This window comes from Mustelus asterias, chromosome 24, assembly GCF_964213995.1.
Source record: "Mustelus asterias chromosome 24, sMusAst1.hap1.1, whole genome shotgun sequence".
Classification (NCBI taxonomy): Eukaryota; Metazoa; Chordata; class Chondrichthyes; order Carcharhiniformes; family Triakidae; genus Mustelus; species Mustelus asterias.
In genome coordinates this window covers 22,495,278-22,522,108 of record NC_135824.1, presented here as the reverse complement: position 1 = coordinate 22,522,108, position 26,831 = coordinate 22,495,278, and the positions used below count along the sequence as shown (strand labels likewise).

General features: G+C 43.4%; 1 protein-coding gene across 1 annotated transcript in view; it reads left to right on the top strand.

The window, feature by feature from the left end:
• The window catches only part of LOC144511023 (uncharacterized), an 85,604-nt gene extending 64,061 nt beyond the window's left edge, over positions 1-21,543 (top strand). The window contains exons 15-20 of the mRNA XM_078240997.1: positions 4,230-4,411; positions 7,782-7,871; positions 14,265-14,400; positions 17,366-18,094; positions 19,469-19,679; positions 20,982-21,543. Of these exons, the coding sequence (XP_078097123.1) occupies positions 4,230-4,411; positions 7,782-7,871; positions 14,265-14,400; positions 17,366-18,094; positions 19,469-19,679; positions 20,982-21,131 (1,498 nt within the window). The 3' untranslated portion in view covers positions 21,132-21,543. The remainder of the gene's footprint in view (positions 1-4,229; positions 4,412-7,781; positions 7,872-14,264; positions 14,401-17,365; positions 18,095-19,468; positions 19,680-20,981) is intronic.
• Positions 21,544-26,831: the final 5,288 nt, after the last annotated feature.

The following is a 26,831-nucleotide window of genomic DNA, read 5'->3' as shown; positions in this document are numbered from 1 at the left end:
TTCTGGATTCAATGTGAAGAGATGAAGGGAATTTGGCCCAGATTTTTGGGGTGTCGTGGTGACTCTGTGGACCTTTAAAAATGGTGGATGAGACACACAAGTTCCTTCCCCATTTCTGAGAGATCCCATTTTCACTGCTAGAGGAAAGGGGGCAGGGATAAAGCCCCACACAGGCGGGAAGCCCAAATTCAGTAGGGCCTTGTGCAGAGTTCAGACAGACCCTGTTTTTCACTGTAGCAAAAGCTTTATTTCACATTGTGGGAGTCATGAATTTACGGAGGAGATGCAAATGCTCACAAAGAGTAGAAAAGGTATGTGCAACTATCAAGCTGACAAGTTACCTAAACACTCAGCCCTTTAAATAATTGAATAAAATAGCCTGCCTGTGTCAACGGGATTTTAAAAAATACAAGCTGTCAAGTTTTAAAAATCCACAGCCCTTTACAATTTGAAAAGAAAGCCTGCTTGTATCAGGGAGAGTTGAAAATATTTGTTCCATCAGTTATAATATTTGTTTCTTTTGGCATTACCCCAAAGGCTATCATTATGACTGGTTGGTTGCTTTCCACTACCTACAATTATCCCAACAGTGGGGATGGGAAATTATGGGTTGTAAGTTCACAGATTGACAACTCAAAGAGGTTATTAAATGATTAACTGTGATGTTGGGTCATGGGTAAAGTCTGTTTGTTTTGATAAGCGATTAAGTACTTGAATGGCTTTTAAAGTTTTTAATGGGTTTTCATGAATGGGAGTGTTTTATTATAGCTGTAAATAAAGCTGTAATAGATATTCAGACCTCCATTTTATTTCATCTCAACATGGTTTCTGACTTCTTCCCATGGTGGAACTGATTGAATTGGCATGGAGAGATGTAAGGATAAAGTGCGGTGGTAGCTGGCATGGATTGGCATTAAGTTGGCATGGGCATTCTAAGGGGACAATGTGGGTGGGGAGCATGCATTTGCGTGGAGGGTATGAGAGGCTACAGGGAGGGATGTGGGGGCATGAGTTGGCATGGATGAGAACTGGGTGGGGGAGTGATAGGGCATGAGGGGTGAGAGCTAGATGGCCTAACATTTGATTAAGTAGCTGGGACAAAGTCCCAAAGAACCAAAAAATTGCCTTACAAACAGCCTAACTCCTAACTCAGCAGCCTCTGATCCTGCCTCCGATCTGCGTCTGGGGGCTGTGGGCAAACTTCATCTAGCAGTCGGCTCTTGTGAACAGAAGTCGCACCACTTGAGGCATTGCTTCCTGAGGCGGGTGCACCAAGCTGGCAAATGTCCCATCAAGAGTGAAATCCAGTCCTTTGTATTAATATTTTTTTTTAATATGGTTTTTTAGAAATTTGTAAGTATATGTATCCAACAGCTGGTATCAGTTTAAAGACAACACATACCAAAGATACAACCTAATTAATAAAAATGCACTAGGATTTTAAAATATATCTTAAATAATGTTTTAATTTTCAAGTTTTCATTGAAGCAACATTCAAAGTAATGTTTTAAATATAGGCACAATCTATGTCTCAGATTGGCGCCATGTTTTGTTACTTTGACATTCAAAAACAAGAGAAAAGTTCAATCAAAAGTCACAACAATCTCATTGATTCAGTTTCATTGACTTGCTTTTTGTATTTTTATGAGTGATTTGTGTTCAAAATAAAGTATCAGCTCCCTTATTTTCAGTTATATGAAAAATATCAGGATTCATCCTAAACTCATAAGTGACACAAGTCTTGCGTTCAATGGGGTTTCAGCTTTCATCAATTAAGTTAATTTGCTCACAGTTCCATTCTGCATCTAACCAAAACTGGCCCAAAGACAAACAAAAAACACAAATTAAATCTGGCCAAAAACCCATCTAATCTCAAGTCCAAGTGTGACAGTAATTCCTGAAATAAGTACATTTATCAGTGGGTTTCGCAGTTTGATGTGCCAAGCAATATTCACCAGTAAATACTGGCCACTTAGTTGTCATAGTATCCACTCCGGATAGTTCAGTTTACTTGCCACTTTGAATGAACCGTTTGCAATGTACCTGTCTGTGTGAGTTTCCTCCGGGTGCTCCAGTTTCCTCCAACACTCCAAACACGTGTGGGCTAGGTTGATTGGTCATGCTAAATTGCCCCTTAGTGTCAGGGGACAACAGGGTAAATATGTGGGGTTACAGGGATAGGGCCTGATTGTTGTCAGTGGAGGCTTGATGGGCCGAATGGTCTCCTTTCTGCATTGTAGGGATTCTATAGGACGTGGAACTCGCTTTTTCTCAGTGGCTGGACTGTGTCCTTGAGCTGAGCTTGTTCATGTTGAGAAATATGGCATTTGGGTATTAGCTAAATGGCAACATTGGATGAATTCCAACAGGATAGGGTTTTAAATCCAACATGTCCAATTCTACAAGAATAAGCTGTTTTACTTGAGGGAAATTAGCTGCTTCCTTGATATTAAATTGGATCTCTATTTCTAATTTAGCTGATTGAAGCATGTTAAGCAATTACTGGAAGCGCTCAATCTTCCCATTAAAGGCAGAATGTTTACGCAATGGTATTAGAGAAGATTTAGATATCCTAGTGGAAAAATTATCTCCATCATTGAATTTCAGCTGTGTGAAGTTACTCATGTTCTCTCAACAGCACAGTGGTGAAATGCTTCATGTGGTACAATACTGAGTATTAGAACAGCTTCAATGGTCACACCAGTATATTAATTAGATAGAAATATAGCTAACCTTGACTGGATATGTTTCTTTCTCTGTATAAGCACAAAGCTTACAAGCTTGGCTTGTGCCCAGAAACATTAAGATAGCGGAATAATGCCATTCTTTTCAGGAAAGGAACACAATGTCTGTGGAACTGTTAGGATGCTAGTGCTGAAGGTACAGAAGACTATGTGCCAAAAACAGTTGAAGGAGCAGAGTATGTTGTCCGCGGAGGATTCAAACACTCACGGTCTGGCGGATCAATATTTGGAATGATGTTGACACCTGTGGAACCGCATCCCAAGTCAAGCAGAGAAGTTTTAAAGTTAAAGTTTATTTATTATACTCACAAGTAGGCTTACGTTAACACTGCAGTGAAGTTACTGTGAAAATTCCCCAGTCACCACACTCTGGCACCTGTTCAGGTACACTAAGGTGCAATTTAGCATGGCTAATGCACCTAAACAGCACATTTTTTGGACTGTGTGAGGAAACCGGAGCACCTGGAGGAAACCCACGCAGACATGGGGAGAACGTGCAGACTCCGCACAGGCAGTGACCCAAGCTGGGAATTGAATCCGGATCCCTGGCGCTCTGAGGCAGCAGTGCTAACCACTAGGAAGAGAAGGGAATATTATCTAGATTGCAGATATTTTCCATGAGTTTTCTATGTACCTGTACTGAAAGGGTGATTCTTGCCAGGATTCTTTGTACAGGCATCAGCTGTTGTTTATTGTTCATGCATGAGCCAGACAATGAAAATCAAAGATTATAACATATAGATAAGTATTTATAGGTATGCGAGTTAGTAGCTGGTCATTGTGCTGGTCTAAGCGCTTTTGCTTGTTAAAATTACCATAAAGTTCAATTGAGTTTGGCTCCCTGAAATTATTGCTGGTGTTTTGGTTTTCCATCTGAAATGTTCAGAAGAGAACAAAACCTGCCAATTACACCAGCAAACTGGGAATTGTGTGAGTCCTAATGAGTGTGTTGTATTATATGCCTGCATGCCATTGCAGTGCAAAGGTGCATGGCATATCAAGAGTTAATGTGGGACTAGAGAATAGCACTGCCCATGGTATGACGCGTAGAGTCACATGGTAATAGACTCAGAGAACACTCTGGAAGCACCCTGCATGGAGAAGCAGCACTATGCATGACATTAACTGGAATCTGCATATAGTTACGGATATTAACAATAAATGGTTCATGTTTAAACATACAAGTCTCAAGATCTCATCATTGAAACACCAAATAAACCCATAAATCAACATGTTGCTCAGTGGTGATACCTTAAGACAACAGGGTATGAGTTCTCGAACAGAAATATGAGAAGTTACAACTCCTTGATCATTTGGGATAAGAAGCTCACTACAGTGGATGAAGTGAGATTATTGTAACTAACAAGGACATATCAGAAGGACTACTGAACCTTTTTAGAGAGATATATAGAGCAGAAAGTCTGTTTATCCTTGATATACAATGCGTTACATGATTTGAATTAGGGCAGATCAATTTTTCCTCAGGGCTATGAGCAAAGTAGCCAGGGTTTACTGGAAAGTGGAAGAGTATGAGTGTCAGCAGAGTATTAAACTGAAAGAACAAAACATAAAATGTGGCAAAGAGATTAGTGATAAACCAGAAGGTTGGGAAAGTTTTAAAAACCAACAAAATATGACCCAAAAAAAGGAGAAGAAAAACTATGAGAGCAAGTAATATAAAAACGGACTGCAAGAGCTTCTTTAAAAAGAGGGAGGCCTAAGTGAACATAGGCCCCTTAGAGAATGAGATTGGAGAAATAATCCAGGAGCTAAATATTATTTAAATGGAGAAAGATTGCAGAAAGCTGCAGCACTGAGGGATTTGGGGTCCTCATGCATAAAAAAGCTAGCAGGCAAGTTCAGTAGATAACAGGGAAGGCAAATGGAATGTTGGCCTTTCATTTCAAGGGAATGGAGTATAAAAATAGGAAAGTCTTGCAAAAACTATACAAGGCCACAACTGGAAGACTGTGAGCAGTTTTGGTCCCCTTATCCAAGGAAAGATATAGTGGCATTGGAGGCAGTCGCAAGGTTGACCCCAGGTATGGAGGGATTTTCTTATGAGGAGAGGTTGAGTATGTTGGGCCTGTAATCACTGGAGTTTACTAGAATGAGAGATGATCTTATTGAGACATATAGGATTCTCAGGGGGCTTGACAGGGTAGATGCTGAGAGATTGTTTCTCCTTGTGGGAGAGTCCACGACCAGAGGGCATAATCTCAGAGTAAGGGGTCGCCCATTTAAGGCAGAGATGAGGAGGAATTTCTTCTCTCAGAGGGTAGTGAATCTGTGGAATTTCTTACTGCAGAGGGTTGTAGAGGATGGGTCGTTAAGCATATTCAAGGCTGAGATAGACAGATTTTTAATGAGTTTGGGAATCAAGGGTTATGGGGATAAGGCAGGAGTTGAGGATTATCTCAGATCAGTCATAAAGTTAAAGTTTATTTATTACTCACAAGTAAGGCTTACATTAACACTGCAATGAAGTTACTATGAAATTCCCCTAGTCGCCACACTACGTCACCTGTCCAGGTCAATGCACCTAACCAGCATGTCTTTCAGACTGTGGGAGGAAACCGCAGCACCCGGAGGAAACCCACTCAGGCACAAGGAGAACGAGCAAACTCCACACAGACAGTGACCCAAGTCGGGATTCGAACCCGGGTCCCTGGCGCTGAGGCAGCAGTGCTAACCACTGTGCCACCGTGCCGCCCCTGATCTCATTGAATGATAGAGCAGACTTGATGTGCCAAATGACCTCCTCCTGCTCCCATATCTTACAGTCAAAGGGCTCAAACAGTTGATTACGCTCATGGTCTGTTGTCAATATTTGGAATAATATTGACACCTATTGAATTGCTTTCCAAGTCAAGTGAAGAAAATAGGAAGAGAAATGAATATTAATGGATTGCAGATACTTTCCATGAGTTTTCTTCCTACTTGTCTGCACTGGAAGGGTGATTCTTGCCAGGATTTATTGGACAGTCATCTGTTTATTGTTCACGTATGAGCCAGAAAATGAAAATCAAAGAATGTTACCACATACAAATCGATATTTCTGCCATCAAGTTTCCACATGAGTCTTAGCTCAAGCATGAGCTCCTCACTCCGCCTATAATCCCTTCAACATTTTCTTTTTCAACCTGACAGTTTATGGCAGAGAATTTCACATTCTAATCACCCAACTTGGCAAAGAAATGCTCTAGCCGTCTCTTTAATTCAATTTGTCCTCTTGTCCAAAGATGTGTGGGTTAGGTGGAATAGCCATGGTAAATGAGTGGGGTTACAGGGATAGGGCGGAGGGGGTGGGCCTGGGTAAGGTGCTCTTTCAGAGAGTTGGTGCAGACTCGATGGGCCAAATGGCCTCCTTCTGCATTGTAGGGATTTTATGGTTCTATGATTACCATCATACTGACCAGTGGGAACGATATATCACTATATTTATCAGAACTCTTCAACTTCATTGCATCCACAAGATTGCTATCCAGCCTCACAGCGCCAGGGACCCGGGTTCAATTCCAGCCTTGGGTGACTGTGCGGAGTTTGTACATTCCGCCTGAGTCTGTGTGGGTTTCCTTCGGGTGCTCCGGTTTCCTCCCACACTCCAATGATGAGAGGGTTAGGTTGATTGGTCATGCTAAATTGACCCTTAATGTCAGGGGGATTAGCAGGGTAAATACATTCGTTACGGAGATTGGGTCTGGGTGGGATTGATGTCGGTGCTCGCATGATGGGCTGAATGGCCTCCTTCTGCACTGTAGGGATTCTATGATTCTAGGTCATATCTTCTTGGCTGCAGTGAAAAAGCCTGGATCTCTCCAGCCTCTCTTCATAACTACAGCAGTTGTTAAACTAGATTTTAGTGCTTCCTGCAGTTACCAGATTCTTGACTATTATCAGGCATTTTTAAAAAATTCATTCACCAGCATTTATTGCCCATCCCTAGTTGTCCTTGGAGGGCAATTGAGAGTCAACCACATTGCTGTGGCTCTGGAGTCACACGTAGGCCAGACCAGGTAAGGACGGCAGATTTCCTTCCCTAAAGGATATTGGTAAACCAAGTGGGTTTTTTCCAACAATCGATAATGGTTTCATGGTCATCAGTAGATTCTTAATTCCAGATATTTTTTATTGAATTCGAATTCCACCAGCTGCCGTGGCGGGATTCGAAGCCTAGTCCCCAGAACATTAGCTGAGTTTCTGGATTAATAGTCTAGCGATAATGCCACTAGACCATCGCCTCTTCTTCTGTATCTCTGTAATTCATATTTTCTTTACACTAATTTTAAGAGAAACTTTTCCTTTAGATAACTGTGTCTTTTAGAAGTTCTGATATTTTTTGAGTATAGACACACAGAGGGACCTGGGTGTACAAGTCCACAGATCCTTAAAGGTGGCAGCACAGGTGGAGAGGGTGGTGAAGAAGGCATATGGCATGCTTGCCGTTATTGGATGGAGCATAGAATATAAAAGTTGGCATTTGATGTTGCGGCTGTATAGAACGTTGGTTAGGCCACATTTGGAATACTGCGTCCAGTTCTGGTCGCCACACGACCAGAAGGACGTGGAGGCTTTGGAGAGAGTACAGAAAAGGTTTACCAGGATGTTGCCTGGTATGGAGGGTCTTAGCTATGAGGAGAGATTGGGTAAACTGGGGATGTTCTCCCTGGAAAGACGGAGGATGAGGGGCGACCTTATGAAGGGCATAGATGGGGTGAACAGTGGGAAGCTTTTTCCCAGGTCGGAGGTGACGAACACAAGGGGACACAGGTTCAAGGTGAGGGGGGCAAGGTTCAACACAATGTCAGGGGGATGTATTTTACACAGAGGGTGGTGGGGGCCTGGAATGCACTCCCAAGCAAGGTGATTGAGGCGGACATGCTGGGATCGTTTAAGACTTATCTAGATAGCCACATGGACAGACTGGGAATAGAGGGATACAAACGAATGGTCTAGTTGGGTACATGAGCGGCGCAGGCTTGGAGGGCCAAAGGGCCTGTTCCTGTGCCGAATTGTTCTTTGTTCTTTTTTTGATAGTATTGTTTGCAATCAATATTAGGGAGTCATGTCTGCATGCAAAAAAGTTTGAAAACATGTTGAACAATTCAGCCATGGAGAGCATTGCAGGTGAGCCTATCTTCATTGTCACTGATGTTACGGTATAATAATTAGCAGTGGGTAAGCGACTATCTTTTTTCTCTCCTCCATAAAACCATTGCATCGTACAGCACAGAAGGAGGCCGTCCACGCCTGTAGCAGAGGTGTTAAGGCCGATTGTAATGTCTGATCTGCTTTTCTGATGGCCTAGTGGTATTATCGCTAGACCATTAATCCAGAAACTTGGCTAATGTTCTGGGGACCCGGGTTCGAATCCCGCCACGACAGATGATGGAATTTGAATTTGATTAAAAGAAAATTGGAATTAAGAATCTACTGATGACCATGAAACCATTGTCGATTGGGGGTTGGCACGTTGGCACAGTGGTTAGCACTGCTGCCTCACAGAGCCAGGGACCCAGTTTCGATTCCTGGCCTCGGGTCACTGTCTGTGTGGAGTTTGCACATTCTCCCCATATCCACGTGGGTTTCCTCCGGGTGCTCCGGTTTCCTCCCACAGTCCAAAGATGTGCGGGTTAGGTGTATTAGCCATGCTAAAAATTGCCCCTTAGTGTCATGGGGACCAGTTAGGGCAAATGCTTGGGGTTATGGGGATAGGGTCTGTGTGGGATTGTGATCGGTGCAGGCTCGGTAGGCCGAATGGCCTCCTTCCACACTGTAGGATTCTATGATTGTCGGAAAAACCCATCTGGATCATTCATGTCCTGTAGGGAAGGAAAGCTGCCGTCCTTACCTGGTCTGGCCTACATGTGATTCCAGAGCCACAGCAATGTGGTTGACTCTCAATTGCCCTTGGGCAATGATGCACCATCAATCGAGCAAAGACTAGTTTGTATGCAAGAACAAATAGGCTTTTATTAGCAAAAGACTTGGAGCACACCCATGCCGATGAACTGGTCCAGACTGAGGCAGGGGGGTGGGGAGCAGTCGCCTTTATACCTGGACCAGGGTGGGGGAGGAGTCTCGGGTAGGGTTGGCAGGGATGTGTCCAGGCATGTCACATGTACAGGTAATAAGCTAACAGTGGTTTACCACAGACAATTAGAGATGGGCAATAAATGCTGGCCAGCCAGCGACACCCATGTCCCACGAATAAATAAATATTAAAAAACACATGCTATTGTAAACTGAAGAAAGTGGAGATAATTCTGAGGAAAACATGAACTTGGGGCAAATCATCTTGCCTTTTTATATGTTATTGACCCGCGAACCTCTTGGTGGAGTCAGCTGTGTCACACTTTGATGTTCTCTCTGAACTGCCCCTGTTCAATGCTGCACTAGTTAAGAGGCGGGATGGTGAGCGGTGAAGCCATGTGCTTAGCATTCTGGAAAATGTTGTCACCGCACTAAACTTTAAATAAATGCTGTTGACATTAAACAATACCCTACAATGTCGTGTAGGACGAGCTTGGGATTTAATGCGGTTCAGGCTGTTTCATGGAGATTTGCTCTGAAGTAAATATCTTCTTTGCAACTGAGCACTTACATCTGTCAGCCATCAAGAAAGAATTACAAAAATCTGAACAACAATATGAAACATATTGAAGGCATAATGATCATCCTAGTAGCTAGATATAATTACTACACATGACAAATAAAATGATGACAAACACCAGAGTACCTTCACTAATTCAAAACAGTGCTCTGAAGCATTAGTCTAAAAGCTGCAATTACAATGTATTAATTGTAACTTAATATCAGGTGCAAGCCTCCAAAATTACTTTATTTAAGCAGCTTATTGTACAGAATATTTCATCCTATACTCAAAAAGGTTTGCAAACAGAGAATAAAGCTAGAAATTTGGCAAAAGACATATCGCTACAGGAGACAGCCGAGATTCCCAAATCATGATGTTACGACCAAAATGCTGCAGCCGCCTGGATGTGCGGAGAGGCTGAAAAGGGTAATTTTCAAATCGTGTTATGCTGATCAGAAGATGCTCGAGTGATTATTTTTCACAGATGCAAGGTAAGCGTGTGCTGTTTAGAACGGTCCAACCTTGTGTTTTGTGAAGGACTTGGACAGGTTAGGAGAGTGGGCAAAGAAGTGGCAGATGGAATACAATGTGGAAAAGTGTGGGGTTATGCACTTTGGAAGGAGGAATGGAGGCATAGACTATTTTCTAAATGGGAAAATGCTTAGGAAATCAGAAACACAAAGGGACTTGTTCAAGATTCTCTTAACGTGCAGGTTCAGTTGGCAATCAGAAAGGCAAATGCAATGTTAGCATTCATGTCGAGAGGGCTAGAATACAAGAGCTGGGATGTACTTCTGAGGCTGCATTAGGCTCTGGTCAGACCCCATTTGGAGCACTGTGAGCAGTTTTGGGCCCCATATCTAAGGAAGGATGTGCTGGCCTTGGAAAGGGTCCAGAGGAGGTTCACAAGGAGAGCTTGTCGTATGAGGAACGGTTGAGGACTCTGGGTCTGTACTCATTGGAGTTTCGAAGGATGAGGGGGGATCTTATTGAAACTTACAGGATACTGCGAGGCCTGGATAGAGTGGACATGGAGAGGATGTTTCCACTAGTAGGAAAAACTAGAACCAGAGGGTACAACCTCAGGCTAAAGGGATGATCCTTTAATACAGAGATGAGGAGGAATTTCTTCAGTCAGAGAGTGGTGAATCTGTGGAACTCTTTGCCGCAGAAGGCTGTTGAGGCCAGGTCATTGAGTGTCTTTAAGGCAGAGATAGATAGGTTCTTGATTAATAAGGGGATCAGGGGTTATGGGGAAAAGGCAGGGGAATGGGGATGAGAAAAATATCAGCCATGATTGAATGGCGGAGCAGACTCGATGGGCCGAGTGGCCTAATTCTGCTCCTACGTCTTATGGTCTTCTGATGCTGGTGCTAGATTTTTGTGTGGAGCATAAATACCAGCATGGATGAGTTGGGCCAAATGGCTTGTCGCTGTGCTGCTAATTCAAGCTTCTGAGATTGGGAACTTCAGAATTTTGGGGAATAACGCAGGGTTTTAGGCCTCTGTTTTTCTCAGGATTTGCCTTTGATAGAAAATGATTCCATAATCAGCAATTAATGTAATTTATTTAATACAATACACTTCAGATTGGGATGTACTAAGGACCTAAGTGATGCACGTTGTGATGCTTTGTTATTTTAAAGGTGCTATATAAATGGGTATCACGGTAGCACAGTGGTCAACACTGCTGCTTCACAGCGCCAAGGACTCGGGTTCAATTTCAGCCTCGGGTCACTGTCTGTGTGGAGTTTGCACGTTCTCCCTGTGCCTGCGTGGGTTTCCTCCGGGTGCTTCGGTTTTCCCCCACAGTCCAAAGGTGTGCAGGTTAAGGTGGACTGCTCATGTTAACTTGCCCTTTGGTGTCCCAAGATGTGTAGGTTACGGGGATTGGTGGGGTAAATACGTGGGGTTACATGGATAGGGCGTTGGGTGGGCCTGGGTAGGATGCTCTGTCAGAAGGTCAGTGCAGGCTTGGTGGGTTGAATGACCTCCTTCTGCACTTGTAGGGATTCTATGAAATGCAAGTAGCTGATGTTCTAATCCTAGTGTTATGGCCCAGGCCAGAAACTGCAAGGTGTTTTATGAAGATAGTCTAAACCCTAAATTTTTACATTTGAGTTTGGCACAGGTGAGTATAAGGTGTTTCACTCTAGGTATGATTCAAGTGACCCACTAGGAAGCTTTTATCAAACAAAGTTTATTTAAGAACACAGTTAAACTATAATAAAAAGATTTAGCATAACTTTTACCTATTGCAAGAATCAAACATGATATAGTATAAACCTTAACAGCTAGCTATCTATGATGTTCCAAGACGAATACCACCCAACAAACATACACCTCTTTCTAGACTTCGCACAAAAAGGGAGTATGCTCTCATGATTCTGGATCTTCAGCTTTTTAACACCTGCTGTGAGTTGATCCTTTGAATGAAATCTCAGGCTTCCCAGTCCTGGAACTTTCCAAAAAAGTCTCTGTCAAGAGAGAGACAGAAACACACTGCCTTCTCCTGCCAGCTCCGAATATAACTAAACCAAAACGAAAAACTTGGGGCTTTTCTGTGGAAACAAACTGTCCCCAGGCATCGCCTGATCCGTCCGTCAATCATGCTCCACACAGCAATCACAAGGGATCATTAAAAACCATTGGACCCTGCATTAGACCAGATTAAAATAAACATGATATCCATTATCATGATATCCATTGGGCGGCACGGTAGCGCAGTGGTTAGCACTGCTGCTTCACGGGTCCCGGGTTCGATTCCCGGCTCGGGTCACTGTCTGTGTGGAGTTTGCACATTCTCCTCGTGTCTGCGTGGGTTTCCTCCGGGTGCTCCGGTTTCCTCCCACGGTCCAAAGGTGTGCAGGTTTGGTTGATTGGCCAGGTTAAAAATTGCCCCTTAGAATCCTAAAATGCGTAGGTTAGAGGGATTAGTGGGTAAATATGTGGGGGTAGGGCCTGGGTGGGATTGTGGTCGGTGCAGACTCGATGGGCCGAATGGCCTCCTTCTGCACTGTAGGGTTTCTATGATTTCTATGATTATGCTGCTTCAGTAACAATGAGAGGACACCAGCTGCAGACAACACAGTGCCAATAAAATGCTAGGAGCTGCTTTAAAAATGCAAAGAAACAGGATTAAAATACATATCTTAAAAGCACAGTATCATCACACTGGCCAGGATCCTAATTACTCTACTTACAACTGAGATCATTTCAATGATCCATCAATACGCACTTTATTCCTCTTATGCAAAGGAGATTGGCATCATTTGTTTGACAGTTCCAATGCTAATTCTTCTTTCCCGCTGTTAGACGAGGGTTACATTGCCAAATTACTGTACGTAGTGATGAAACTTCTTAATTTGTATTATTGGGATGATTCATGAATTGTGGGTCATGTTGTTAAAAGTCTTCAAGTTGGAATCCCTTCAGGTGCCAAATATTGTAATATAACTTTAAGAAAGAACAGGTGGAGTGAGCTGAAATTAAAGCGAGGACACACCTGCACATTTGGGCTCCAGCGAGTTTCGCTTAACAGTAAATAGTAGCTAAAGCTACAAAACTGATTGGCTAGAAAGGTCTGACAGGACGTTTAGGGAAGGTGTAGAAATTAAGGTTAGATTATTGTGGGGAAGCTAGGAACGCTCTTTTCATTGGTCAAGAGTTGCAAAAGTTGGGTTAGGAATTGTTAGTTGCACTGGCGCAGGTGCACACACGTGGGCTAACTCTTGCAAAGCTACCTGCCAAAATGGTATAAAAATAGGGTTGTACCGGTGAGGTCATTACACTTGCGACCTTTGTCACAGGACGTTTAATGGACAGCCTTTGTTGGGAACTAGAATTAGGAGTAGGGCACTTGCTAGGAAGCTAGCATTTGGGTCGGACAATGCCAGTCGATGGGTAATTTTCACAGGTTGATCGGTTGAGATAAGAACCCCATATCGGGCTTAGCTAGTGATGAAAGTAATTGTCACAAAGTTCAGGGTTGCTGTAAGAATCCAGTATTAGAGGTCAGTGGATCCAGTATATATACGTTCGCCAGGGTTTAAGTAATTGCCTTAAGTGAAAGTGAATAGAAAGCATATGCTGCTCACAGCACCAGGGACCCAGGTTCAATTCCGGCCTCGGGTCACTGTCTGTGTGAAGTTTGGATGTTCTCCCCGTGTCCGCGTGGGTTTCTTCCGGATGCTCCGGTTTCCTCCCACACTCAAAGACGTGCAGGCTAGGTGGATTAGCCACGCAGCCTGGGACACGGGATGGAGACTCACCCAGGTCCATTCTGTAAAATGGATGGTCAAAATTTTAAAGTTTATTTATTAGTGTCACAAGTAGGCTTACATTAACACTGCAATGAACTGTGAAAATCCCCTAGTGGCCACACTCCGGCACCTGTTCGGGTACACTGAGGGAGAATTTAGCACGGCCAATGCATCCAAGCAGCACGTCTTTCGGACTGTGGGAGGAAACCGGAGCACCTGGAGGAAACCCATGCAGACACGGGGAGAATGTGCAGACTCCGCACAGACAGTGACCCAAACCAGGAATCGAACCCGGGTCCCTGGCGCTGTGAGGCAACAGTGCTAACCACTGTGACACCGTGCCAACCCACCCTGAGTGGAGCTGAGATAGACCAGCTATGGATCTAACTGAATGGTGACAGTGGGGAAACACAGGCTCCTATAAGACTTTATCATGTTTATTCATGTTTCTCAGTGTGTGAGAGCTGTTTGTTGATGGGGATTAGAGAGAGGCAGCAGTTGCTACCTGAGCACTGGCTGGACTCAGGGCAGTTGCTTCAGGGCTGATGGGACAGGGAACAATAAAGTTGCAGCCAGTTGAAGGCGGGGACTTCCGGTGACATGGCGGCGGCGGGGACTTCCGGTGTCATGGCGGCTCCCGGCCGCGGCTGAAGTGGCGGCTTTGAGTTGATGTTCGTCTCCGGGCAACGATGTCAACGGCGCCGACCGAGCGGCAAGGACCGGCGGGGGATTTGCGGCACAAATCCAAAGCGGAGCTGCTGGAGCTGCTGAGGCGGCAGAAAAACCTCCAGGGAAACCGGTGAGGGGAAGGTGCCGGGGGGGGGGGGGTCACGGTGGCAGAGCCAAGGCTACAGTCTCCAGCTCTACAGAGGCTGGTCTTCACTGCCCTCCGATCCAAACTCCCCCAATCTAAAAAGCAATGTCCAGATTCTGGTGCTGGGACGTGTCGATAAAATCTACAAATACCCACCATCTATTGTAGGGGGTTTCCCTGAGCAGACTGTCAAAGTCATTTGGCAGAATGTCTCATCGCCAAAACTTTTTTAAAACATTTTTTACTCCATCCTTAAAGTTAGAAGGCCGATGCTCAGAGTGGACTGGGCAGATCTGAATCCATTCCTTGTTTGCTCCAAAAACACAATTCAAATTCCAATTGAATCCAATTCATGGTACCCACAAAAGAGAGAGACAGACAAAATCCAAGTTGACAAGGCAATGTACCCCATCTTGGGCTTGGATCCGACGATGCTAGATCTTAGCCAAGAGGCCTCATCACCAGAACTTGCAAACAAGTGCCACAATATCACTTATCTGGTGATAGGAAGGGCCCTCTGGTTAGATCCTTCTTGCATGTCTTCTCTCCGTATCCTCCCCCAACACCCACTAACTTTGGCGCAGCTGCTGTGGGGGACAGTCCTGTTTGCCATCTCCTTCTGGAATGTTTGCCGTCTCCTTCTCCTTTGTAAAGCAGGTCTGAAAAGAGATGCAATGGTTTTTTTAAATAGTTTTGCTCTGAGCAGCTCCATAACACAAGATTTGGCACTTAATGGGCTGTTCTCAGTGACGCATGCCAATATAAATTTCAACTGCTGCTTGGAGACCATCAACTCGGAGTTTGGTCTGGTCAAATCTTATTGCCCTTCCAGTGCAAAGTTGTCCCTGACTAAGATTTGCAGGCTGCTACATTCCAAATTTATTCCATTTGAACTATTATGTAATCTGCTCTTACAAATTCTGTGAATAAAGTAATTTGTTTGGTAAAATCAATAGTTAGGATACAAAACAAAAAGCCATTTGACACATTTTTTCAGCACTCCCCAAATGTACCACTCAATGTTTTAAGCCACATAGCTGGTTTTACGAATGGACTATTTTGTGCAGGACTCCATAGATGAATCGTATTTAAAATATTTTAGGCCATTACTATCTTGTTTTTTATTAGGATAATCAAACGGTAAAGGAGGAGAGGTTCTAAAGTGTATTCAGGATAAATTTCTTGATCTGGTCCAACAGGAAGGAGGTGTTTTATAAAGTGCCACATAACAGGTTTGTCAGCGACATTGAAGCCCATTAAATAATAGGAACAGTGACAGCTTTAATATGAAGTTGGCTGAGTGACAGGAAACAGAGAGTAGTGGTGAACAGTTTTTCTGACTTGGAGATGGGTATTCAGTGAGATTTCCTAGGGATTAGTACTCAGACCCACTTCTTGACGTATGTTAGTGACGTAGACTTGAGTGTACAGGGGACCATTTAAACCTTTGCAGATGACGCAAAACTTTGAAGCATTGTGAACTTTGAGAAGGATCATGAAAGGCTTTGAGGACATAGGCTGGTGGCAGATGAAGTTTAATGCAGTAAAGTGTGAAATAATTCATTTCAGTTGGAAGAACAAAGAGAGACAATATAAAATCCAGGCTGCAATACCAAAAGGGGTTCAGGAACAGAGAGGAATTTTTTTAACAGGAGACCTGGGAGTATATGTGCATAAATTGTCGAAGGTTCGCCCCCTCGAGCCTGCTCTGCCATTCAACTAGATCATGGCTGATCATCTACTTCATTGCCATTTTCTCATACTTTATGCATTAATACCTTAATATCTAGAAAACTACTGATTTCTGTCTTGACCGTACTTGAGCTTTCACAGTCCTCTGAGGTAGGGAATTCCAAAGAGTCATCACCCTCTGAGTGAAGAAATTCCTCCTCATCAGTCCTAAATGGCCTGCCTCATATTCTGGGACTAAGTCCCCTGGGTTCTAGACCTCCCAACCAGGGAAAACATCCTGTACCTACCCTGTCAAGGCCTGTCGGAATGTTGTTTGTTTCAATGAGATCACCCCTCATCCTTCTACATTCTGGAAAATACAGGCCCAGTCTCCTCAATCTCCCCTCCTAGGACAATCCCCCCATCACAGGAAGCATGCTGGTGAACCTTTATTGCATTCCCTCTCTGACAAGTACATTCTTTAGGTAAGGAATCCAAAACCACATGGAATACTCCAGATGTGGTCTCTGCAAGGCACAGAGTACAAAAGCAAGAAAGGTATGATAAACCTTTGTAAATACCTGGTTTGGCCTCAGAATTTTGTTCAGTGTGGGCGCTGCACATTAGGAAGGATGTAGTGGTGTTGGAGAGGGTGCCGATTTGCCAGGATGGTCCCAGGGGTGAGGGACTTCAGTGACATGGATGGCTGGAGAGGTTGAAGGTGCTCTGAAGAGAAGCTTGAGGAGATTTGATAGGTGTTCAAAATCATGAGGGATCTAGACAGTGTAGATAGAGAGGAACTGCTTCCTTTGGCAGCGGGATCATGAACTAGAGGACAATGATTCAAGTGATTGGCGAAAGAAGCAGCAAGGAAATGAGGAAAGGTTTTTTTAATGCAATGAGTTGTTAGGATCTTGAATGTACTGTCCGAGAGTGTGGTGGAGGCAAATTCAGTTGTGACTTTCGAAAAGAATTTAGATTTGCTCCTGGCGAGAAAGAATTTGCAATGCTACAGGGAAAGAGCAGGGGAGTGGGACTAGCAAAATTGCTCTTACAGAGAAGTGGCACAGAACGGCCTTTTTTAGTGCTGTGACCAATTTATGAATAATTCCATGTGCCTGTGGGTGAAAATGTGATACGGAAAATAAATTCAGAAGACATAAACTTATATCAAGTTATTGAAAGTCTAGATTGAGTGGACTTGCTCTCTTTAAGTATGTCTGATTCCTTAGCAGCAATGTTTTAATCTAACTATCTAAATTACCTTTTGTTTGTTCAGGAGGTTTGTCCAAAGCCTGCCGGACAAGGGTGAGCGAATCGCCGAGTTCATAAAAAAGCTGGAAGCAGCAATTTCTCGGCATGAGGAAGCGGAGCGAGCAACTGAACTGCTTTCAGCTCTCAAACTGGAGTTTCAAAAGAAGCAGCACATGATAACTTCTGACCAGGAGGAAATCCTCCGGCACGAGAGCACAACCTCAACTCTAACACCAGGACAGGTTGCCAGAAAGAAATTGAAGGGCTGCGGTGAAGCTGAGAAAGATGAAAATGTTTTGTCGAATGTTGATGGCGTAGGAACTATAAACAGAGATAAATTAAATCTGGAGAAACACAGAGGATTGGAAAACGATACGACCTCAGCTCCGAGTGTTACAAAAAGTGAGAACTCTCTCGATTCGCTGGTGGGCAGCCAGAGAACCATATGTATACAGCAGGAAAAAAGCAATCACGTTCATCTGCCTGTCACTGCGAATGACCTGGAAGCCGATTTTGTCAGCAGAGCTGACTTGCTTAGTGACAGGCTTGACAATATCGCTCTGACAGATAATGGGCACAGGAAAGTGCCTCATAAAATCAGTAAAGATCCAACTTTAATCGGTAATGTAAAATTTAACGACAATCCCTTTCAAGCTCTGCACCACCAAGAAAAGAAAAGACCTAATTACATTGACATATTGGAGCACAGAGCCAAGAACCCAGTGGTGAAAAGAGCACAATTTAAAACTAACCAGTAAGTTTCATCTCTGGTTTTCGAAAAGGAACATGTTTGAGGATCTGGTTATCTGCTGACTGAATTTTCTGTGCATTTGTTAGATCTTGCAAGTTAGATCCAAAATATTCGGGTTTCTTTAGGACCTATTATTCCAGAATTTTCTATTCAAATAATTGTTACTACGTTGTGGTGTGCCTGGCTATTGCTTATCGCAAGATTACATCGATAGAAATCTACAGAGATTTCATTTTGTTGTATTTCAGACCTTTAGGACAAAATCTTTTACTGTTGGCGTATGTCTGCTTTTGTTTCTTTGTGTGGGCATAATAGGAGCCTTTGCTGGAATTTTAATGAGGCTTCAGAGTTAAAAACAATTGCTCACCCCCGCATTCTGGAGGTAATGAATGATAGGCGATAAATGCTGGTCTTGCTGCCTTGTGAATGAATTTTAAAAAACATTGACATTGACTTTCAACAGTTAGGCATATCAGCACCAAATATACTTGAATGTCCTGTTTAAGCTACATACTGTTTAGGTAAGCTAATGTGAAAAAAATCATGCAAACTAGTTATTTCCTGCTTTAAAGATTTTTTAAAAGCACGCTTTACAGGGTGTTATGAATTGTGATATTCTATACCTTATTTTTAAGTTCCTTCAAGTACTTTTTTAAAACAAGTGTCAATTTTACAGTAGCCCCATTCAATAATTAGAAATCGATCCTGTTTTTAAGCTATTTTTGCTCCACTGTGTCTTTTGAATTGCAGGCGTGCAGGAATACACGGTGTGTTCTTGCTTTTCAAATGCAAAAGTTTTGCTTACCATTAAAGATGAAAGGTTTCTATAGAATCCTTGTTGCTAGATCTTCTGCTCATGATGCTACATGAAGGCATGAAGCTCTTTTTAAATATTGTAATATTAACCATAGAATCCCTTAAGTGCAGCAGAAGACCATTCGGCCAACTGATCCGGCACCGACTCTTCATAAGAGCATCCCCCCCACGTCCCCCCCCTCTGCCCTATCTCTAACCCACGCGTTTACCATGGCTAAGCCACCTAACCTACACATCTTTGGACACTAAGGGGCAATTTAGCATGGCCAATCCACCTAACTTGCACGCCTTTGGACAGTGGGAGGAAACTGCAGCACCCAGAGGAAACCCAAACAGACAGGGGGAGAACGTGCAAACTCCAAAGTCACCCAAGGCCAGAATCGAACCCTGGTCTCTTGCGCTGTGAGGCAGCAGTGCTAACCACTGTGCTGCCCATGTTCTTGCAACCTCTGAGTAGTTGGCTGTAAAACATTGCTTTTGTAAGGCTTCATGATTGTCTTTTCTACAGGTTGGAGGGTCTCCGGTTTTTCTATGTAAATATTTGTTTCTTTTTCACACCAGCCCGATGCCTGAATCCCCCAGTTCATCTCCAGACCAGTCACCTGGCAGGTCTGTGCTGATGCTGTCTCCAGCAGAACGAAAGCTAAGGGATCGGAAACATCTGGATGAGATCACAGCTGCCAGACTGCCCCCGCTTCACCATTCTCCTGCTCAACTTCTGTCTCTCGAAGAGTCTGGTGAACTACAGATATTACAGAAGCAAAAATATGAGGTATGAGCAATGAACAGAACACATGCAATAAACATGTGGGTGGCACAGTGGATAGCACTGCTGCCTCACAGTGCCAAAGACCTGGGTTCAAATCCAGCTTGGGTCACTGTCTGTGCGTAGCCTGCATGTCCTCCCCGTATCTGTGTAGGTTTCCTCCGGGTGCTCCGGTTTCCTCCCGCAGTCTGAAAGATGTGCTGGTTAGGTGCATTGACCCGAACAGGCGCCGGAGTGTGGCGAGTAGGGGATTTTCACAGTAACTTCATTGCAATGTTAATGTAAGCCTACTTGTGACACTAATACATTTTTAAAAAAATGTTCTTGCCATGAACATTTATAACGGTCAAAATACCAATTGTATAAAATTACTATTTCCTAATTTAGCTTTTGCTTCCTTCATCTTGAGACCGCAGTATTTAAACTCGATTCAATTCTGTTTAAATATCTTTTGTGTGCTTGAAGATGGTAATGTAGAGGAAGCAGTTTGTAAAAAACTTGGCTACTGGGAAACCCTATTTGTTGTGGTTGTTCAATATTCAGATCACATATGGAACTGGCTGGGTGAAATTGTTTGCTTCTAATGAAAAAGGGAGCTGTCCTCTTTCATCACCTTTAAGGGAAATGTGAGCTGTGTGTTCAGTGATAAAACTCTTCATCTTAGAATCATAGAATCCCTACAGCGCAGGGGGAGGCCCATCGAGCCTGCACCAACGACAATCCTACCCAGGCCCTATCCCCGTAACCCCATGTATTTACTCTGCTAATCCCCCTGACACTAAGGGGCAATTTAGCACGGCCAATCCACCTAACCTGCACATCTTTGGAGTGTGCGATGAAACCGGTGCACCCGGAGGAAACCCACGCAGACACGGGGAGAAGGTGCAAACTCCACACAGTCACCCAAGAGCAGAATTGAACCTGGGTCCCTGGTGCTGTGAGGCAGCTGTGCTAACCACCGTGTCTGCATGATAACCAAATCCCTCTATTACTTCCAAAAAGTAATTTTAACTCACAATTTCTTCAGCTTTGAGATTGGATCTATGTGCTGACTATTCACTTTCAGGCTTTACTTTAGTTTAAGAAACAGTGATCCTAAGTCTGAGCAATTTGGTGGAGCTTGGAGCGCCCATTGCTTCTGGATTCTCAGTGCTAGTATCAAACAATGTTTTGTTCAAATGTTGCGAAAACGTTCTCTTACGCTTTCGTACATAGACACGTCCAGTAAGTAAACTCCTTATGTCCCGAAAGGAAACTCTCTGCTTTTTGCTTTGACCTTCAAATTAAAAGAAACATTTTCTTTTGCAGTCCACGCAGGCCAAGCTAGCAGCGGAAAAACTAGTGCAAAGATTGGACGTTAAAGTAATGAAGTTTGGCCCGGAAGCTGCAGCCAGTACAGCGTTTCGAGGATATAGGGATCGGGAAGACAGTAACTCTTCAGATGAAGATCTGAGCTGACCGCTGTCTTTTCAATAATGGAAGATTGATGGTTGTGGTCCTGTAGTGACACTTCAGAGCCTGGAGACATGTTCTCCTTTATCAAGATCTATGCAAATGCTCTTATTACAGCTCAAAACATTGTTTTCATGCACAACCTTACAGAGGCTAACACTTTCTTTTACCGTTTTAATTGAATTGCACCAGTGTGAGTATATTCTGTAAGTGGCATTGATGAGAAATGTTGGACAGAGTGAAGAGTGAATGAGTGCATCTTTACACAATTGAAAGTGCTAACTGTTGACTGTTCAGTTTGCATCAACCTGGTCCATTTCACTTGCTTGTACCATTTCTGCACTGCACACTTTTGTTCATTGGAGCAGGAAACTTTTTCTATTTTACAACAGGGTAAAATTATAGTTGGAAAAAAATCGATCAGTTAAAAGTGTCATGTATGCTTTGTTGCGCGCACCGTTTTAACTTAAGTTATTGAGGACTTGTGGAGAAAGATAAGAGAGTTTCTATCACTGGATGTTGCTATCAGATTCTGTCACTAAAACAGTGTTATATTAAAAAGTGGGGTTAGTAAATTGCAACATTTGAAGGATTACTTTTGTAAGGCAATTTAGTTACAAACTAAATTTGTAGGTTAAATTAATTTACTCACCCGATCCATTCGATTGCACTGTTTTTTTAATGCAGTTTAGCTAAAATTAGTATAACCAGCACAAAAAAAATCACAATTTTAAGCACAATCCGAGGTCGACACTGCTCCGGGTTCCTGTGATTTTTTGTGCCAGTTTTAAAAATATTGTGTTGACCCAGGTCTTAGCGACAACACTGGCATCGGCCCCTTCACTGTATAACGTAAATTAAGTAAGAGTTTTAATAACACCAGGTTAAAGTCCAACAGGTTTATTTGGTCGCAAATGCCATTAGCTTTCGGAGCGCTGCTCCTTCGTCAGACGGAGTGGACATCTGCTCTCAAACAGGGCATACAGAGACACAAAATCAAGTTACAGAATACTGATTAGAATGTGAATCTCTACAACCAACCAGGTCTTAAAGATACAGACAATGTGAGTGGAGGGAGCATTAAGCACAGGTTAAAGAGTATTGTCTCCAGACAGGACAACGACACACGACAGCGCAGAGTCGCTGAGCAGAAACTGATAGCCAAGTTCCGCACACATGAGGACGGCCTAAACCGAGATGTTGGATTTATGTCACACTATTAGTAACCCCCACAGCTTGCCTCCTAGACTTGCAGAATCTCACTGGCTGTCCTGTCTGGAGACAATACATATCTCTTTAACCTGTGCTTAATACTCTCTCCACTCACATTGTCTGTATCTTTAAGACCTGGTTGGCTGTAGAGATTCACATTCTAATCAGTATTCTGTAACTTGATTTTGTGTCTCTGTCTGCCCTGTTTGAGAGCAGATATCCACTCCATCTGACGAAGGAGCAGCACTCCAAAAGCTAATGGCATTTGCGACCAAATAAACCTGTTGGACTTTAACCTGGTGTTGTTAAAACTCTTACTGTGTTCACCCCAGCCCAACGCCGGTATCCCCACATCATAACGTAAATTAATCCAGGAGATTGAAGGGATGTTGTACCCGATCTCTGTCACTTTCTTGTTCCATTCATGTTCTTTGGGGCCTTAAATATTTTGTACTGAAAACAATCATGCTCACGGCCTTAGTTTGGACACGTTGAGTTGCTCCCTTTTAACAGCAACAGCCTGTTTTTATCAGAATGATTTAATTTTTATCTTAACCTTTGGAGTCAGATTCCAAATAGAAAATTGGCACCTTCAGGAGACGAGAGGAGAGAAGGTGATCCTGATTTTGCTCAAAGGTAACTGGGACAGTGGCAATCCCTGTAATCATTCAAATTGGAATCTTTTAAAGGTATGTACTTTTACAATGTTATTTACCAGCAAGGCATTCATACAGGAAGATGATTGATTTTTTATACGAGAGGCATTTTAACAACAAAGAAAGAAAAATACAGCGTGGGAACAGGCCCTTCGGCCCCCAAGCCTGTGACCATCATGATGCACGAACTAAACTTAAAAAAAAACCTTCTGCCCTTCCTCGGACCGTACCCCTCTATTCCCTCCCTATTCATGTACCCATCCAGATGCCTCTTAAATGTTGCTAATGTGCCTGCTTCCACCACCACCTCTGGCAGCGCGTTCCAGGCACCCTCCACTCTCTGCGTGAAAAACATCCCCCGCACACCTCCTTTCCCCCTCTCACCTTGAACCTGTGCTCCCCCTTGTAATTGACACTTCCACCCAGTGAAAAAGCCTCTGACTATCCACCCTGTCACTGCCGCTCATAATTTTGTAGACCTCGATCAGGTCTCCCCTCAGCCTCTGTCTTTCCAGTGAAAACAATTCCAGTTTATTCAACCTCTCAGTCAACACTCTCGAGACCAGGCAACATCCTGGTGAACCTTCTCTGCACTCCCTGCAAAGCTTCCATGTCCTTCTGGTAGTGTGGCGATCAGAACAGCACGCAATACTCCAAATGTGACCTAACCAAGGGTTTATATAGCTCTTTATTTTCTCCCCCTCCACCCTTCTCAGACTTTGCCAGTTAATTATATATTATATCTTCTTTCATGTTTCTGTCGAGAAAAGTATTCTTCTTTTGTACATTTGCCATGAAGTCAAACTGCATTTTTCTGAGCAACTGTATAGTTCTGCTTGTGTTTTGGTTGTGTCGGCATCACTGACAATCATATTCTGCCACCATTTATATGGGTAGGACTAGCTAAAGCGGGCAAGGCCTGCTGAAATGGCAATCCTGGTGATGAAAACTTGTAAATGGAAATAATCTAAAGATGGCTCTTGAAGATTTCAAGTGATGGGACTCTATTTCCTTTGGCAGCTTGTTCCATTTTGGGATTGTCCTCGGGAAGATGCAGTCTTGGAAACAAATAGTCTTTGTAGTTTGTTGTGGGTAGCCACCTTGTGTTCTGTCATTGCCAGAGGGCACCAGGTACCCGTTTCTGTCAATTCCCACCAGTCTAATCTACATTTCATATAACGTGGCCTATTCTTCACCCTCCTTTTCTGTGGAGATTTCCAGATCTTTAAACAAAGATGTCACACTGGTGTGTTTGCCATGCTGATTCATACGAAACCCTTGGATTGCTTCAATCTTGTTCATGCCTCTCATGATCCCACACACAACTTGTCTAATCTAGGTTTGGATGAACAAATGTTATAAAGCTATAACTTTGATCTTTTTGTTGCAATACCAAGGATTCCTCCTCAGAAATCCAAGAGCCCTGTTTTCTTTGGCTGTTAGTTTATTGAATATGGAATCTGCATTGAACATTGCTTTAAGATGAATCCCCAGGTAATGCTATTGGAGAACTTGATTAAAGAACTTAAAGCTATCTTTTGGTGGATCATTTTTGGTGGCAGTGTTAATGATATAACTTTTCTGGCACTGACTACCATCTGATATTGCCATTTTTGCAAATGCAGAAGATCATCTTGCAGTGAATTGATATGATAGAATCATAAAACCCTACAGTGCAGAAGAAGGCCATTTGACCCAGTGAGTCTGCACTGATCACAATTCCACCCAGGCCCTATCCCCATAACCCCATACATTTACTCTAGCTAGTCCCCCTGACATTAACGGGCATTTTGCCATGGCCAATCCACCTAGCCTGCCAGTCTTTGGACTGTGGGAGGAAATCAGAGCACCTGGAGGTAATCCATGCAGATGTGGAGAGAATGTGCAAACTCCACACAGTCACCCGAGGCTGAAATTGAACCAGGGTCCCTGGAGCTCTGAGGCAACAGTGTTAACCAGTGTGCCACTGTGAAGTGTAAACCACACAGTTATCTGCTGATAATTGCATCCTGTTTTTTTTTATTCATTTGTGGGACATGGATGTCGTTGGCTGGTCAGCATTTATTACCCATCCCTAGTTGAGAGTCAACCACGTTGCTGTGGCTCTGGAGTCACATGTAGGCCAGACGAGGTAAGGACGGCAGATTTCCTTCCCTAAAGGACATTAGTGAACCAGATGGGTTTTTCCAACAATCGACAATGGTTTCATGGTCATCAATAGATTCTTAATTCCAGACAGTTTTTATTGAATTCAATTCCCACCGTGGCGCGATTTGAACCCGGGTCCCCAGAACATTAGCTGTGTTTCTGGATTAATAGGCTAGCGATAATATCACTGGGCCATTGCCTCTCCCCTTTTGACTTGTTGGAAGGTTGTTTATGTATACCAAGAAGAGGAAAGGTCCCAACACAGTCTCCCAGGTCACCTGGGAGAGAACACCTGCAGGAGAGAATGATTTCCCCATCACACGCCACTCTTTGGGTCTGGAACTTCCTTTCCAGCAGAAGACGATGTGAAAATGTGCCCCTGATTCCATAGTCGTGAAGTTTGACATGAGCTTTTCATGAAGAGCTTTGTCAAAGGCCTTTGAGAAATAATGCCTTCTGGGTTGTTCAAGTCTCAAAAGAAAACAAGGTCATCGACCATCTAAACGCTGTGTTTCAGTCGATCTTTATGACTGAGTTTACAATATGGTTTACAACCATGCTGACTACCTGAACGTCGTGAGCTTCATTGTTCTTCATGACAAGAGAATGAACAATATGCTCAAGCGATTCGCAAATGATGCTGGTGAGAGATACAAGTCTGTAGTTTTTTGGCTGCCTTTTTTTGAATATGCCACAGATATTAGCTCATCTCTGCTGGATTGGTAAGTACAGTAAGAAGTCTCACAACACCAGGTTAAAGTCCAACAGGTTTATTTGGTAGCACAAGCCACTAGCTTTCGGAGCGCTGCTCCTTCGTCAGGTAAATGGGAGTTCTGTTCACAAACAGGGCATATAAAGACACAAACTCAATTTACAAAATAATGGTTGGAATGCGAGTCTTTACAGGTAATCAAGTCTTAAAGGTACAGACAATATGAGTGGAGAGAGGGTTAAGCACAGGTTAAAGAGATGTGTATTGTCTCCAGACAGGACAGTTAGTGAGATTTTGCAAGCCCAGGCAAGTTGTGGGGGTTACAGATAGTGTGACATGAACCCAAGATCCCGGTTGAGGCCGTCCTCATGTGTGCGGAATTTGGCTATCAGTCTCTGCTCAGCGACTCTGCGTTGTCGAGTGTCGTGAAGGCTGCCTTGGAGAATGTTTACCCGAAGATCAGAGGCCGAATGCTCGTGACCGCTGAAGTGCTCCCCAACAGGAAGAGAACACTCTTGCCTGGTGATTGTCGAGCGGTGTTCATTCGTTGGTAAGTAGCCAATGTTGGTTAATTCCTGAAAGAGATTGGTCAATAATGGAGCCAGTTTGTCAGCTGTTAATTTTAAAATTCAGAGAGGGATTGAATGTGGATCTGGAGTTTTGGAATTATTTCCTACAAAAATTTGAAAACACTCTTTACTTATGAGGCTTAGGATGTCTGATAAGTCATCACTGTCTAAGCTGGCTCTGTGAGTTAAATCTCTGTAAATACACTGGAAATTGATCAAATCTTGTTGTTTTTGCTTTATCCTTAGCATCACATATAACTCAGATATTCTGATATCTGAGACACCACTTCTTCCTTTTTGATTCTTTTTAAAGTTAAAGTTTATTTATTAATCACAAGTAGGCTTACATTAACACTGCAATGTAGTTACTGTGAAAATCCCCTAGTTGCCACACTCCGGTGCCTGTTCG